The sequence below is a fragment of the Mustela erminea genome, chromosome 17 (assembly GCF_009829155.1).
Source record: "Mustela erminea isolate mMusErm1 chromosome 17, mMusErm1.Pri, whole genome shotgun sequence".
Taxonomy (NCBI): domain Eukaryota; kingdom Metazoa; phylum Chordata; class Mammalia; order Carnivora; family Mustelidae; genus Mustela; species Mustela erminea.
In genome coordinates, this window is record NC_045630.1 from 23,637,459 (window position 1) to 23,653,100 (window position 15,642).

Genomic DNA, 15,642 nt, shown 5'->3' on the forward strand with positions numbered 1-15,642 from the left:
TCTTGGGAAATGCGAGGGAAGTTGGGAAACTATAACTGTTAAAACTTGAGTCCTGGAATGTGCTTTGGGAGTTCTACCTGCCCAGCACCCCCAGCAGTTTTTGTTCTGAAAGCATTGCCCAAAGCCCTTTGGTCTGCTTCTGTTTTGTCTTGTTTTCTTATTTGTTTTTTTACATAAATGGTTTTGTTGCCTCGGTGCCAACTGGAGGCAACAAAATTTAGAAGTAACTTTGTATTTCTTGATTCTCATACCAAAGCCTTGATTATTACTAACATTGAACCATATATAAGATATATTCCTTGACAGACTGTTATATGAGAAAAAAAATGAATTATTTTTGAGGGGTGAGGCTGTGCCATTTTCCATTTTCCATTTCTTTCTGTTTTGTTTTTTTTTTTTTAACTGAAGGACAGTTGACATATAATATTACATTACTTTTAGGTATACAACATAGTAATTTATTCTAAACATTATGCTATGCGCACCACAAGTGTAGCTACCATCTATTATCACACAGTGCTGTATAATACTATCAGCTATATTCTCTATGCAGCTGTACCTTTTATCCTGGTGATTTATTCATTCTCTAAGGGGCTTTAAGCCTGTATCTTCTACTCCTCTTAACCCATTTTGCCCATTGCCCCTCCCTCTCCCCTCTGGCAACCATCAGTGTCTACTCTGTATTTATAGGTCCATAACCTTTCTATCCTTGTATGCCTCTGTACTATACCACACATGGGGTTGCATGAAGACATTTTTTTAGTTGGTGTAAAAGCCATTAGTCAATGCCAGCAGGTTATTTCTAACTATGCTGCTTCTGTTTAAGCTACACTCTAAAGAGATCAATCAGGATATGATGAACAGCCAAGTTTGTTTTCATTAATTTTTAAAAAAAAGTTGGCATAGGAGTTACTGATTGATTTTTCTCTGAGTTTGACAGTAGACTGCTACTGCTTGAGATAAAGTCCTAACACCTTCTCTTTTCTTCTCTGATGACTTCATGGCTAGGTGAAAAGCTTCGAGTCCTTGGTTATAACCAGAATGGTGAGTGGAGTGAAGTTCGCTCCAAGAATGGACAAGGTTGGGTGCCAAGCAACTACATCACCCCAGTGAACAGCTTAGAGAAACATTCCTGGTACCATGGACCCGTGTCACGCAGTGCAGCAGAGTATCTACTCAGCAGTCTAATCAATGGCAGTTTCCTGGTGAGAGAAAGTGAGAGCAGCCCCGGGCAGCTGTCCATCTCGCTCAGGTACGAGGGGCGTGTATATCACTACAGGATCAATACGACCACAGATGGCAAGGTAAGACGGGCCAGCTCTGCCTCTAGGTGTGGACTGTTGTTTTTTAGAAAAAATACTCAGAATGACTAAAGAATATAGTTTTTATGTCAGACATAAAACGAAATAATCACTGATGTGAATTTGGGTTATTGGGCATGTGGAACCTTACTTTTTTCAAAAGAATATGGTAATGGGATTTAAAAACAGTACTACATTAATAGTTTAATGATGAGATAGAATTGAAGGTGAGTGAAGGGAACTGCTATATAAGTTAGTGGTTCTAATCATCATATACAGATACATAACACACACGTGCATCTAGTACGTTGTACAGAATTGACAAATTAACCCTTTTTATTTTTTTAAAAGATTTTATTTATTTGACAGCGATCACAAGTAGGCAGAGAGGCAGGCAGAGAGAGAGAGAGGGGAAGCAGGCTCCCTGCTGAGCAGAGAGCCCTATGCGGGGTTTGATCCCAGGACCCTGAGATCATGACTTGAGCCGAAGGCAGAAGCTTTAACCCACTGAGCCACCCACATGCCCGAGAATTGGCAAATTAAGCCTTGGATCTTTGAAACTTATAATAATCTCTACCAGAAAGTTTGCAGAGTAAGAATTTGGGCTTCTGAGACTGGGATTGATGGGTAGTATAGATAGATTATTTGGATATTTAGCAATGTACCTGTTAGAAAGACCAACCACTGTAGAATGGTAGTGTAAGAATGGAGCTGTTTTACTTTCTGAACTGTGAAGCACAGATTTATGTCCATTCTGTAGAACAGTAAATTTACATTGAATCATTTGTTCTTTCCTTGTATGTGATCTGCATAGTAGGGGAAAGCACACAGACTTTGCCAAGAGCAAGCAGACCTGGTTTGCTGGACAACTCCACCGTTTCTCTTCGTTAACTTTGTGACCTTACTATAAGCCTCAATTTCTCATCCCACTTTATTGGATTGTCATGAGGATTAAATGAAATGATTTCCTTAAAACATAATAGCTGGTACAAAGTAGGAAGTAATTATTCTCTTTCTCTTTTGCATCATCCTACAGACATAACTGTTCCCTGATGAAACCACATTGAATCAGATTAAGTGATAATGTAGGAGAGACCTAGCAGCTCTACTTCTGGTTACATACCCAACAGAAATGAGTGCATGTGTGTACAGAAGACATGTCCAGGATGTTTGTAGTCGCATTATTTGTCATAGCCCCAGATTAGAAACACTTAATTGTCTAACAACAGAATGAATTAATAAATTGTGGTATATTCATAAAATAGAATCTCATACAGCAACAAAAAATGAGTGTGATACTGCTGTGTACATTCTGAGGAAAATCTGTGGCCCACCTAGTTTCCTGCTTTTGTAAATAAATTTTTATTAGAACACAGCCACATCTGCTTGTTTATGTATTGTCTATGGCTGCCTTCTCATTCTTACAGCCGCTTTGAGTAGTTAGCACAGAGGCACCATGGCCACAAACCTGAAATATTTACTCTCTGGCTCTCTGCAAAAAAGTTAGTTGACCCATGTCGTAGGTGAGTCTCACACCTATGTAAAGTTGAGTGAAAGGAGTTAGTCATTGTTGGGGTGGGTGTGAGGGGAGTGGCAAGGGCTGCTGAGGATATGGGATTTCTTCATAATGAAGGCTGATGTAAGTGTTCTGGAGTTACATAGTGGTGATGTTGGACAACTTTGGGAAGGCCACTGAATTGTATACTTGAAAATGGTGGGCATTATGGTATGTGAATTCTTTCACAATAAAGAAGAGTGGAATGGAAGAAAGCAGACACAACAGTGCATGTAGTATGATTCCATTTGTGTAAGTTCAGAAGCAGGCAAAGCTATTGTAAGTTGTGAGAAGTCAGGAGAGTGGTTACCTTTGAAGGAGTGAATAGCTTAGCTGGGATGGTGCTGGTAGTGTTATAATTCTTGGTGTGGGAGAGGTTTATGTGGGTGAGTTCACTGTATAAAAATCATCAGTTCTGTATGTAATATGTATCTGTATACAGCACAAGTCTCTTTTTCGGTAAACAATAAACAGGCTAGCTCCCACAGGACATAGGGTTCAAAGACTGCTCATCTTTTATACTTTAATTACTTGCCACAAAACAACTACTGTTTTGCTAACAACCCTGAAATAAAATTGTGGCTCTTTTTTTTTTTTTTTTTTTTTAAAGATTTTATTTATTTATTTGACAGAGAACACAAGTAGGCAGAGAGGCAGGCAGAGAGACAGGAGGAAGCAGGCCCCCTGCTGAGCTGAGAGCCCGATGCGGGACTCGATCCCAGGACCGTGAGATCATGACCTGAGCCGAAGGCAGCGGCTTAACCCACTGAGCCACCCAGGCGCCCTGTGGCTCTTTTTTTAATGGCCTAGCCACTCAAAGCACATCCTAATTAAGTAAAAATTGTAAGATCCTTAAATATTCTCCTCCTCCCAAAAAAAAAAAAAAAAAAAAAAAAAAGGAAGCCAGTGGTTCTCAAATTATGTTCTGTGCAAGATTCCGTGCAAGATTTCATGACCTTTCAGAGACCAGGTCTCCCCTTTCCACTTAAATCAGAATTTCTGTCTTTATCTTATGAATTTGGGTTTCACAGTCTTGTTGCTTCAACATATTCGAAGACCAGTGATCTTTTTTTTTTTTTTTTTAAAGATTTTCTTTATTTATTTGACAGACAGAGATTACAAGTAGGCAGAGAGAGAGAGGAGACAGCAGGCTCCCTGCTGAGCAGAGAGCCGGATGTAGGCCTCCATCCCAGGACCCTGGGATCATGACCTGAGCCAAAGGCAGAGGCTTTATTTAACCCACTGAGCCACCCAGGCACACCTCGAAGACCAGTGATCTTGATGATCCAGAAAGATAGCTTGGAAATCTCGTTCCCCCAGTCTGCCTGGGAAGAGTGGTATAAAGAGGGTTAAACCGAAGTTGTGTTTTCCTTTCTCCTCATCGCTTAATTCTTTCACTTACCTCCGTAAAAGAGCCTCTTATCTTCATATCTTCAGACCAGTGAAATAATGGGCTTTGAATTTTCAGACCTCTCTTTAAGTTGCTAGCTTTTCTCCTGCCTTTCTCACCAGGTTTACGTCACTGCGGAGAGCCGCTTTAGCACCCTGGCAGAGCTCGTGCACCATCACTCCACGGTGGCTGATGGGCTGGTGACAACGTTACATTACCCAGCGCCCAAGTGTAATAAGCCCACAGTCTATGGTGTGTCCCCAATCCATGACAAATGGGAAATGGAACGAACGGATATTACCATGAAGCACAAGCTTGGGGGTGGTCAGTACGGAGAAGTTTATGTTGGCGTCTGGAAGAAATACAGCCTTACGGTTGCTGTGAAGACGTTGAAGGTGGGTTGCTGAGAATTACAGTTTCCAGGCCTTTTTTTTTTCCCCCTTTTGTGCTGAATCACTTGGAAATATGAGCGCGCCCCTCTTTAACTTTGGAGCACTTTCCACCCACTGGTGCCAAGCACATCAGCAAATTGATGAGTAACCTCAGTGCCCTTGCTGACAGTGCGGGGACAGATTGTTCACTGCGACAGAGTGAAACCCACATGTGGGGAAGGTTGGTTTCTGGAGGGTGTTGATGTAGGTCTTAGTGGAAGGTTAGAGCGGATTAAAGAAGTTATAAAAGCCAAACAAGCTGTTTTGCTTCCTGAGAATGACCCCTGCTGGACGACATTGTTCATGCAGTGCTCAAGAATTTTGTGTTCTCTCTTTTCTCCTTGAGCTCTCTGCCTCGTGCTCCCCCATCTCTCTGAGATTAGATCACTTCTTCTCCTAATAGTCAAGGAATCTTCTTTCTGATGCCACTGCCTTCTTTAAGCGTCCCAGTATCTAATTACAAAGTTGTCACTCATTCCATTCTCTGAAGATCTCCCATATGCCTCGTAGCTCTGGCGAATCACGTGTAAGGGCTGCTCTTCGGCTTCCTGAGTGTGATCAGTTTCAGTCAGCAGATATTTATTAAGCATATTTTGAGTGTGAGACAGTATACGTGGCTTTGCACACATGTATTGCTCCTTAAGGAACTTGTCAGGAAGACAAATGCGTGAACAGCTAACTCTTCTGTCTCCTCTTTGGAAGGCTGAGGTACCTAGGGAAGTAAACTGTCAGAGAACTGAGTTATCCATCCAGGTCTCCCAGGCCTCAGTTGTGATGGGATATGATGGCTGAATTATGCTTGCCCTGATAATTTTCACTCCAGTTTCAAATATTGGATAAATTTAGAGACACTCTTTCTTAATCCGATGTCTCTGGAGCCTATTATTAGGTTCTGATAAAGTTTCTGTAAGTAATCTGCTAGAATATTCAAAAGATACCTCCTTTTAAAACTGTAGTTTTAGGATTATAAGTTGACTCAAATTATTAAAATAGGGGTTTGTCCCCTGTTCTGGGTTTTATTTATTTATTTATTTATTTTTTTTTCCTCCTTACTTTTCCCTCTTTCCAGGAAGATACCATGGAGGTGGAAGAGTTCCTGAAAGAAGCTGCAGTGATGAAGGAAATCAAGCATCCTAATCTCGTCCAACTATTAGGTGAGGAAGATTGCCTGAACCATAGGTTTCCTCACAGGTCCTTGTCTCCCAACCCCATTATTTCCAAATGCTGCTTTTGTATCACCATGGTGGAAGCTCTAGGTACAAATCTACTTCAATAAGTGGTTGTCATTTTTAATGACACTTAATTTTAATCAGCAGGCTCTCTGTTTAAAAATTGCCCTGAAATGGGGTCCCTGGCTTGCTCATTCAGTAGAGCATCTTATTCTTAATCTTGGGGCCATGAGTTTGAGCCCCAAGTTCAATGTAGAGATCACATAGATACATACATAAGTTAATTTTAAAAAATTTTAATAAAAATTGCCCGGGAAAGTGGCTGGGTTGATTATAATATATAAAACTGGCCAACTTATGGTAATTGCCTCAGAATCAAGGTTCAAGAATACTCAGAATGATACCACACCAAACATTGTCAAAAAATATTTTACAAAATAGACATGAAACAAAGAACTGTTGAGAAGAAGCAGATTCCAAATTGTGGCCACACACATTGGTTCACCTTCCTCAGCAGCAGGTGCTGTCCTGTTGCAGAACAGCTCCTCACCCATTCAGGTCGCGGAGAAACTAGTGACTGAACTCTCGGCCCTTCTTAAAGGAGGACCAGTTTCTTTGTTCACCTTGAGCCATACTGTCCCAAAGGAAGTTTGGGACAGTTTCTTTTTGAATCTTTTCAAGGAGTCTGCCATGTATCAGTAAAATCCTTGACTGTGGAAACATTCTTTTTACAAAGCATGATACGGACTGGGCTCACCTGGTCTTCAACACAAAATTGCTGTTACTTAAAGATAAACATTGTTAGTGTACAGGTGAGGATGGGAATCGTGGGCATATATTGAACTAAGGACATTTTGGTCTTCTTGACCCCTTATGAAATTAATGCTTTTCCCCAAGCAGGCAGATACTCAGATGTAGTGAATGATGTAGTGAAAGCCTAAGGACATTTTGGTCTTCTTGACCCCTTATGAAATTAATGCTTTTCCCCAAGCAGGCAGATACTCAGATGTAGTGAATGATGTAGTGAAAGCCTAAGGACATTTTGGTCTTCTTGACCCCTTATGAAATTAATGCTTTTCCCCAAGCAGGCAGATACTCAGATGTAGTGAATGATGTAGTGAAAGCCAGGACTCCCTTATCAACCACTTTTATCTGAACTTTGCTCTGTTATTTTAGGAGAGAGTGGTGGCGAGAAGGGAGAAGATTACTGCTGAGCTAGACTTTAAAATGTGTCTGTTAATCTTGTCCAAGTGCTTGGGAATTTTTGGAAATATCTTAATAAAACAAGCTCTGTTCTTCCACTATCAGGTGTGTGTACTTTGGAGCCACCATTTTACATCGTGACTGAGTACATGCCGTATGGCAACTTGCTCGATTATCTCCGAGAATGCAGCCGAGAAGAGGTGACTGCAGTGGTCCTGCTGTACATGGCCACTCAGATCTCCTCTGCAATGGAGTATCTAGAGAAGAAGAATTTCATCCATAGGTGTGTAAAGCCTGATTATGGCCCGTGACTAACCATGAAGCTACCTTGCTTGATGTGCAAATAAAAGAATGTGAGAACCTTACTGGAAATTTCCAGATGACCCAGAAAAACAGTTTTCTCTTTTACAGGACCCACCCACTATAATGTCATTTCCAGTTTATAAACCTACAGTATTTTGGTTAAAGTATTAATGGGCCTTTGCTGATTCTTAAAACAGAATGCTCTTTATTTTGCCCAGGACCATTTCCAAGGGCCTTTTGCTCTACCTAATGGCTTAATTGTAAAAATAGCTTGCTGTCTTAGTAAAGAACTTAAAGTAAAGCCTTGTAGAAAAGCATCTTTTGCTCACCTCTGAAACCTCTCCCAGCGTACTGGTAAATAGGAACCCATGTTCTGAAGTGGGCTTTATTCTAGTATCAGATGACTGTTGCCTCTTGGAGATGACTCTACAAGTGATACATAATTAGTGGCTTTCTCCTGTGTTAGCAGCTATCATCAGGTGCTACTGTGTCTGTCAGCATGGACTTAACCAACTCTGTTTACAGCACAGAGGACTAAGAAGAGACTGTTCATGGACATTTTTCTCAACATCTGAATGGAATCATATTAGGGTTCTCTTTTCCACAGAGATCTCGCAGCCCGTAACTGCCTCGTAGGAGAAAACCATGTGGTGAAAGTGGCCGACTTTGGCTTAAGTAGATTGATGACGGGAGACACCTATACTGCGCATGCTGGAGCCAAATTTCCTATTAAATGGACAGCACCAGAGAGTCTTGCCTACAATACCTTCTCAATTAAATCTGACGTCTGGGGTAAGGTTGGAAGGGACTTCTTCTGTATCTGTCATTTTAGGTTTTTAATGTTCTTAATTCTTTAGAGCTTCTCGTTTATGCAATCAGTAAACTCTGCCTTGGCCCCCATCTTAAATTCAGGAAGGATTTATTAAATACCTATTATCTGCCAGGCATTGTGTTAGGCACTTAGCATAGAAGTGTAAAGAGGAAAGTGTTGGGGGGAAGTCCTCACTTTCAAAGAGCTCACAGTCTAGATCTTGGATTGCATTGGAATTTTACTGATCTTCTCTTTGTAAAGTCCCTGTTTTCCATATTAAATTTATTGCTCATTTTTGAAGTGCTGTGACACAGAGTAGCCTCTTCTCTTCAAGGAAGGCATGATGGAATTGCACCTAGAGTTTGTCCTTGTAACTAACTCATCTTGTTTCTGTTATCCTGGAAAGCAGTCTGATTTAGCAGAGGCTCTTGGACTGAACAAGTCTAGAAATTTGGGTTATAGGCCAACAGAAATAGTTGAAAGATGGCGAGTCACTTTTTACAGAAATCTCAAACTCAGAAATAATGTGTGACAAAATCAAGCAAATTTTCTTTGCTAGTTTGATTTTTTCCCCCCTCTGACTTTTTCTATTTTCTATTTTACTCCTTCAGTATTAGCTGATCTAAAAACTGGAACTCATTAAATAGATTATCAATTGTTCTAAGAGTAGTTTGGTTCTGTCCCAGACTTTTTATGGTCATAATTTATTCTCCCTCATTACAGTTAAATCTAAAAATTGGGAAATTAATGGAGCACCTGGGTAACTCGGTTGGTTGAGCGTCGGACTCTTTGGTTTTGGCTTGGATTGTGATTTTGGTGTGTCGGTGATGTGGGATCAAGCCCTGCTCGCACTCAGTGCGGAGTCTGCTTGGGATTCTCTCTCCCTCTCCTGTCCCTCCCTCCCTGCTCCTGTACTGTGTGCTCAAGCGTGCTCTTTCTGTCAAATAAAAAATCTTAAAAAAAAAAAATTGGGAAATTTATAGAAAACAGTCTATCTGAATCATTTTGTGGCAGATACCTTAGGACAAGTTCAGCTGTAAAAATTAGAATGTTACTAAGAATTAGAACAGTTTACTAATGTTGTAACAGTGTGGATGTTAATCCAAAACTTGAAAGAGAAGTCACCTAATAGTGTAAAATAGATAACAAATCAGAAGAAACATTCAGCTTTTTTTTTATATCCCCTTTGCAGCTTTTGGGGTACTGTTGTGGGAAATTGCTACATATGGAATGTCACCATATCCAGGCATTGACCTGTCTCAGGTGTATGATCTACTGGAGAAAGGATATCGAATGGAACAACCTGAAGGATGCCCTCCTAAGGTTTATGAACTTATGAGAGCATGTGAGTGTTTTCTTTCGTATTTTAATTTTGAAGACTTAAGTCAGTGATTCAGGATGATTAAAGAAATAAGAAACCGTTTTCCTCTCAGTGTGAGGTTGACTCCAGCCTCCTGACATATAAAGGATTGGTCAGGCACTGAATGGCTTAGTCAGTTAAGCTTCTGCCTTTAGCTCAGGTCATGATCTCAGGGTCCTGGGATCAAGCCTCTGTGCTTCTCCCTCTGCCTCTGCCCTCCACCGCCGCCTTCATTCATGCTTTCTCTCTCAAATAAATAAATAAAATCTTTTAAAAAAAGAAAAGAAAAGGTTGATCATTGATCATCCAGTTGGCATATATGATAAACCATCAAGTTTAATTGGAATCCTGACACAGTCATCCATGGCCCATATATTGACTAAATTTTCCCAGCCCACTTATATGATAAAGCTAATAAGAAACTCCTGTTTTTGTCAAAGTGAACTCTTAAGTTCCTCCTTTTGATATCCTGTTATATTTCTGAACATGGACAGCTGATTGTAAGGTTAGAATAAGTTTGAAGACAGGTCTCATCATGCCCTTCATTTTCCCAGTAGAAAACAACTTTCCATTTCATAAACCATCTCTCTACCCCTCTTTATCCCTATAGAAGAAAAACAGAAGCTGGGGCTACATAGAAGGACCAGCCCTGGGAAGTGGGTTTATTACACCTGAGTCTGGAACTGAGAAGCAGCTGCCTTGCTCACTGTGAACCTGCTGTACCTCTGCCTCAGTAGCCTCCCTTGCAGGTGTGCCCCCGGGTATTTAGTTTCTGCAAGAAGCTTTCAGCACTTCCTTCTTTTGTTCCACAGGCTGGAAGTGGAGCCCTGCTGACCGGCCGTCTTTTGCTGAAACACATCAGGCTTTTGAAACCATGTTCCATGACTCCAGCATTTCCGAAGGTGGGACTCTGGCAGGTTATTGGTGATGACAGGGGTCATAATAACATTGCAAAAATGATAGACTCCTCTAGTTTGGGACTCCATTTCAGAGGACTGAATTAATTCTTGGCCTTCGTTAATTCTTATTTTGCCCTCTGTTTTGCTATTTTTAAATGTGTCTCTATGTCTCAAGCTCATTTCTAATATTGAAATTGTATTTTAATTAGAAATTCAATCTCATCATAGAGAAGTTGGGTAGTTCTTAAACCACCAACATTTAACCATATATGGAAGGGAATTAAAAATGAGTAGGAAGAATATTCTGCCTCCGTGAACCACACCTACAAAGACAGAATCAAATCATAAAAGCAATATCCAGAAATTTCATTTCTGGAAATAGATCTTAAGGAAATAATTAAGGGTGTGAATAAAGATTTAGCTACAAGGATGTTACATCAGCATGTAGTTTTTAATATTGAAAAATGAACAATTTTAAAATCTAGTGGGCTAATTGATATATTCATATAATTGAATATTTAAAATGATACTCTTAGATATATTGACATGGAAAATAGTTTAAAAATGAGCATGTTAAGCTATGAACAGTGAGAACCCTTTTCATATCCGAAAAACGAATGTATGGGCACATACAGGCAGCTTCCAACGTCAGTATCACAGTGCCTCTAACAATTATGTGCTGAAGTGAGACAGTACACTTGTTACAGAGACAGCCTATTCCTAGGAGCTAAAAACAGAATTCTTAGTTATGTGTGCTGATTGGATTCTCTAGTATAGCTCCAGAATTTTGCACATATTTTTCCAATTTCTTCTTTCCTTCCTAATTGAGCATAAGAGCTTATGACTTAAGTTCAGGTTTTAAAATACAAGAAGAGGAAATCAGGCAAGTTGAATTTTGTTGTCTTCCATTAGCTATTTATCATTTTGGACAAGAAGAAAGGGAAAAGTACAACCCTGAAGTTGAATGAAAAGTATTTTCTTCCTAGTACTTTGCTAGCTCAAACTTGTGCACATCAGCCTTTGGGCCAGATTGAGCAGCTGCCCCTCACGACCTTCTTCTTTCCTCTTTGTGCTTTACTTCGTGTGGCGTTCAAGTGGTAGAAATCACAGGCTCCATTTCTTTGATGCTTCTGTGTCAACTTTTAACTTCTGTTGACTCCTTAGTTAAGTATTTGTTTCTCTTGAAAATGTTCTGTCCTTTTAAAAAAATCAACCATTTTCAAAGGTAACTGCAATTCAAAATTGCTAAACAAATATATGATTATTTAACCCACATTTTATTAAGCGTTTAATCTGTGGGAAGCACATTACTGAAGAAACAGAGATAAGACACAGTACCTACCTTAAAAGGATGTACTTACTGGTTGGTTGTGAGTGGAAAAAACCTAACTCAAGCTTTCTAAAGCAATAAAAGGAGGATTTACTTGCTCATATCCAAACCCTGGTTTGGTTCAAAGTCAGTAGAAGCCACAGACTCAAGTAGCTTTGGGACTTCTTCCTTCCACAGCCTCTCCCACGCAGTATCACTTTTCTTTTGTCTCTGCATTGATGTCATCCTTGGAATCTTCCAAGAGGCGTGGGGCAGTTGCTAGCATCCTTGAGGTCATATCCTCATAGTTTATGTCTCTCTGCCAGCTGCTGTATATAGCAGTGTAGGAAAAGAGTCTCGCTGGCATGGCTTGGGTTATGTGCCATGTACCCATTCTTGTGAGGGAGCCGATTTTTGAAATAGTTACCCAGAAATTTAATTGCTCTCACTTGGTTCATTTTTGTTCCGGAATGAATACCAAAGTATGTCTTTGCCCCAGTAGGTGCCACAAAACACATAGCCATGTTCAAAAGGGTGAACACTTCTTCACAAGCCTCATTTGCTTCATTTGCATGAAATGAAATGTATCTATCCTCCTTCTTTGGGTAAGGTGCAACCTAAAAATGAAAATAACTCCAGAAATCTGTTGCCTTTGTTCAGCCTCTGAGCAAGCACTCAGTAAACAAGGCTAGCCAAATGATTTGAAAGCCTGTGAAACCGTGCTTACTTAACATTACTCCTCATCAGAGAAGTCCAAAATAGAACAGTGAGATGCCACCATATACCAATACCAGAATGGCTAAAATTAAAATCGAGCCCCCCAAACGGATAATACCAAACTCTGGCGAGCATGCAGAGTAACCAGAGCTTTTACACAATGCGGGTGGGAGTATAGATTGGTACAGCCGTCTTGGGAGACAGTTTGGCAGGACCCAGCGAAGCTGAGTGTTGTGTGCCCCGTAACCCACCAGTCCCGCTCCTAGGGATGTACCTAGCAGACATACACGTATGATTCTGAAGCAAAAGACACGTAGCCAGGTGTTCCTAGTGGCCTAGTTACAGTAGCCCCAAACTGGAAGCAGCCTAAATACCCGTAAAAGAGAGATAGATTCATTTTGTTTGAGTCACACATTTGAACGATGCACCCTGAGAGAAAGCCCCCGCCACAGATCACATCGTGGATGAGGCTATGCTCAGTGTTGGACCACAGAAGCCCGGCGTAGAAGAGTCCGTACTCTGTGATTCCATTACATATTTGAGTGCTCTTTTCTCCAGTTTTTTTCTCCGTTGTGTATCTTTTCTGAGAAGAAAACCTTTTCTGTGTCACGAAATGGTTTTTTATCAGTACCCTTGTCTTCACAGAGGTAGCTGAGGAGCTTGGGAGAGCTGCCTCCTCCTCATCTGTTGTTCCATACCTGCCCCGACTGCCTATACTTCCTTCCAAGACCCGGACGCTGAAGAAACAGGTGGAGAACAAGGAGAACATCGAAGGGGCACAGGACGCCACAGAAAATTCTGCTTCTAGTTCAGCACCAGGTATTGGTCGCTAGGCAGGTAGCAGGAAACTGTCTTCGTTTCCAGAACCTTGGGGATGATGCTTTATCTCCACTGTGCTGCCCGTCTTCCCTGAGGAGAGAGCGGCCGGCATTGAAACAGATCCTGCTCTTGGGCTCAGCCCCGCAGTGCTGGCATTAGTCTTGACCTCTCCGTCTGCTGCTCAGCTCAGCCTCCTGCTCTCTTTCCTCAGCTCCCAAATCCCAGCCGCTTACCGTCCTTACAGTTCTGGCAAAAACTGCCTGATAGATGAGGCCAGGGCGTGCTGTCATTTTTAGAGAAAAGACAGATGCCGAGGTGAAAATCAGCGGGTTGTTCCTTTGCATTTATAGCCCGTGTTGTATTTGGGACACTCATCGGTGTGAAATAGTATTATCGGTGATATTGTATTTATTAGTTTTCTCTGAGTCCTGCTAATGTCTTGACATTTAAGAGATCCTGAAAAAACTCTTAAAATGTAACCTTATTTACTCAAGTGTAATGGAGTCACTGTTTGTCTTTTACATTACTGACTGGCTGTTTCTCATCAGGGTTCCTTAGAGGTGCACAGGCCCCCACTGGGTCCCCAGCACTGCCTCGAAAACAAAGAGACAAGTCACCCAGCAGCCTCTTGGAAGATGCCAAAGAGACATGCTTCACCAGAGACAGAAAGGGAGGCTTCTTCAGCTCCTTCATGAAAAAGAGAAATGCTCCCACACCCCCCAAACGCAGCAGCTCCTTCCGAGAAATGGAGAATCAACCCCACAAGAAATATGAGCTCACGGGTAACTTCTCATCTGTTGCTTCTCTGCAGCATGCTGATGGGTTCTCTTTCACTCCTGCCCAGCAAGAGGCGAATCTGGTGCCACCCAAGTGCTATGGGGGGAGCTTTGCGCAGAGGAACCTCTGTAATGACGATGGCGGTGGGGGCGGGGGCAGTGGCACCGCTGGGGGCGGGTGGTCTGGCATCACAGGCTTCTTTACACCACGCTTAATCAAAAAGACACTGGGCTTACGAGCGGGGAAACCCACAGCCATTGATGACACTTCCAAGCCTTTTCCAAGGTCAAACTCTACATCTTCCATGTCCTCAGGGCTTCCAGAGCAGGATAGGATGGCAATGACCCTTCCCAGGAACTGCCAGAGGTCCAAACTCCAGCTGGAAAGGACAGTGTCCACCTCTTCTCAGCCAGAAGAGAATGTGGACAGGGCCAATGACATGCTTCCAAAAAAATCAGAGGAAGGTGCTGCTCCAAGCAGGGAGAGACCAAAAGCCAAACTTTTGCCCAGAGGAGCCGCGGCTCTTCCTCTCAGAACCCCCTCTGGGGATCCAGCCATTACAGAGAAGGACTCTCCAGGGGCGGGGGTGGCTGGAGTGGCAGCTGCCCCAAAGAGCAAGGAGAGGAATGGTGGGGCGCGACTCGGCATGGCTGGAGTCCCAGAGGACGGCGATCAGACGGGCTGGTCTTCTCCGGCCAAGGCTGCAGCAGCCCTCCCAACCACTCACAACCACAAAGTGCCAGTCCTTATCTCACCCACTCTGAAGCACACTCCTGCTGACGTGCAGCTCATTGGCACAGACTCTCAGGGCAATAAATTCAAACTCTTATCTGAGCATCAGGTCACATCCTCTGGAGACAAGGACCGACCCCGACGGGTAAAACCAAAGTGTGCCCCACCCCCACCCCCAGTGATGAGACTACTGCAGCATCCGTCCTTGTGCTCAGACCCCGCGGAAGAGCCGACCACCCCGACTGCAGGACAGCCCGCACTAGAAACACAGGACGGAGGGAAAAAGGCCGCTCCGGGGGCAGTACCTGGCGGTGGGAAAGCCGGGAGGCCAGTGATGCCTCCGCCTCAAGTGCCTCTGCCCACATCTTCCATCTCGCCAGCCAAAATGGCTAATGGCACAGCAGGTACTAAAGTGGCCCTGAGAAAAACCAAACAGGCGGCTGAGAAAATCTCAGCAGACAAAATCAGCAAAGAGGCCCTGCTGGAATGTGCTGACCTACTGTCCAGTGCCATCACAGAACCTGTGCCCAACAGCCAGCTGGTGGACACTGGCCACCAGCTCCTTGACTACTGCTCAGGCTATGTGGACTGCATCTCTCAGACGCGCAACAAATTTGCCTTCCGAGAGGCTGTGAGCAAACTGGAACTCAGCCTGCAGGAGCTGCAGGTGTCTTCGGCCGCTGCTGGGGTGCCCGGGGCCAACCCTGTCCTTAATAACTTATTGTCATGTGTGCAGGAGATCAGCGATGTGGTGCAGAGGTAGCCACTGTGAGCCTCGTGGGAAGATGCTCACAGTTCTGAGGGAGAGGGGGAGGGACTTGTTTTCCTGTGTTCTTGTTTTCAAAAAATGAAAGACTGATACTTGA

The 15,642-nt window shown here is 42.7% G+C and overlaps 1 protein-coding gene across 7 annotated transcripts in view; it reads left to right on the forward strand.

Moving 5' to 3' along the window:
* Positions 1–15,642, forward strand: part of ABL2 (ABL proto-oncogene 2, non-receptor tyrosine kinase) — a 114,271-nt gene extending 98,629 nt beyond the window's left edge. For 4 of the 7 annotated variants that reach the window (XM_032317459.1, XM_032317460.1, XM_032317464.1 and 1 more), the window contains 9 exons: positions 1,009–1,304; positions 4,369–4,641; positions 5,747–5,831; positions 7,155–7,332; positions 7,960–8,144; positions 9,356–9,508; positions 10,336–10,425; positions 13,094–13,267; positions 13,816–15,642. In XM_032317459.1, the coding sequence (XP_032173350.1) occupies positions 1,009–1,304; positions 4,369–4,641; positions 5,747–5,831; positions 7,155–7,332; positions 7,960–8,144; positions 9,356–9,508; positions 10,336–10,425; positions 13,094–13,267; positions 13,816–15,539 (3,158 nt within the window). In that variant the 3' untranslated portion in view covers positions 15,540–15,642. The remainder of the gene's footprint in view (positions 1–1,008; positions 1,305–4,368; positions 4,642–5,746; positions 5,832–7,154; positions 7,333–7,959; positions 8,145–9,355; positions 9,509–10,335; positions 10,426–13,093; positions 13,268–13,815) is intronic. The other 3 variants (XM_032317462.1, XM_032317463.1, XM_032317465.1) reach the window with 1 other exon arrangement.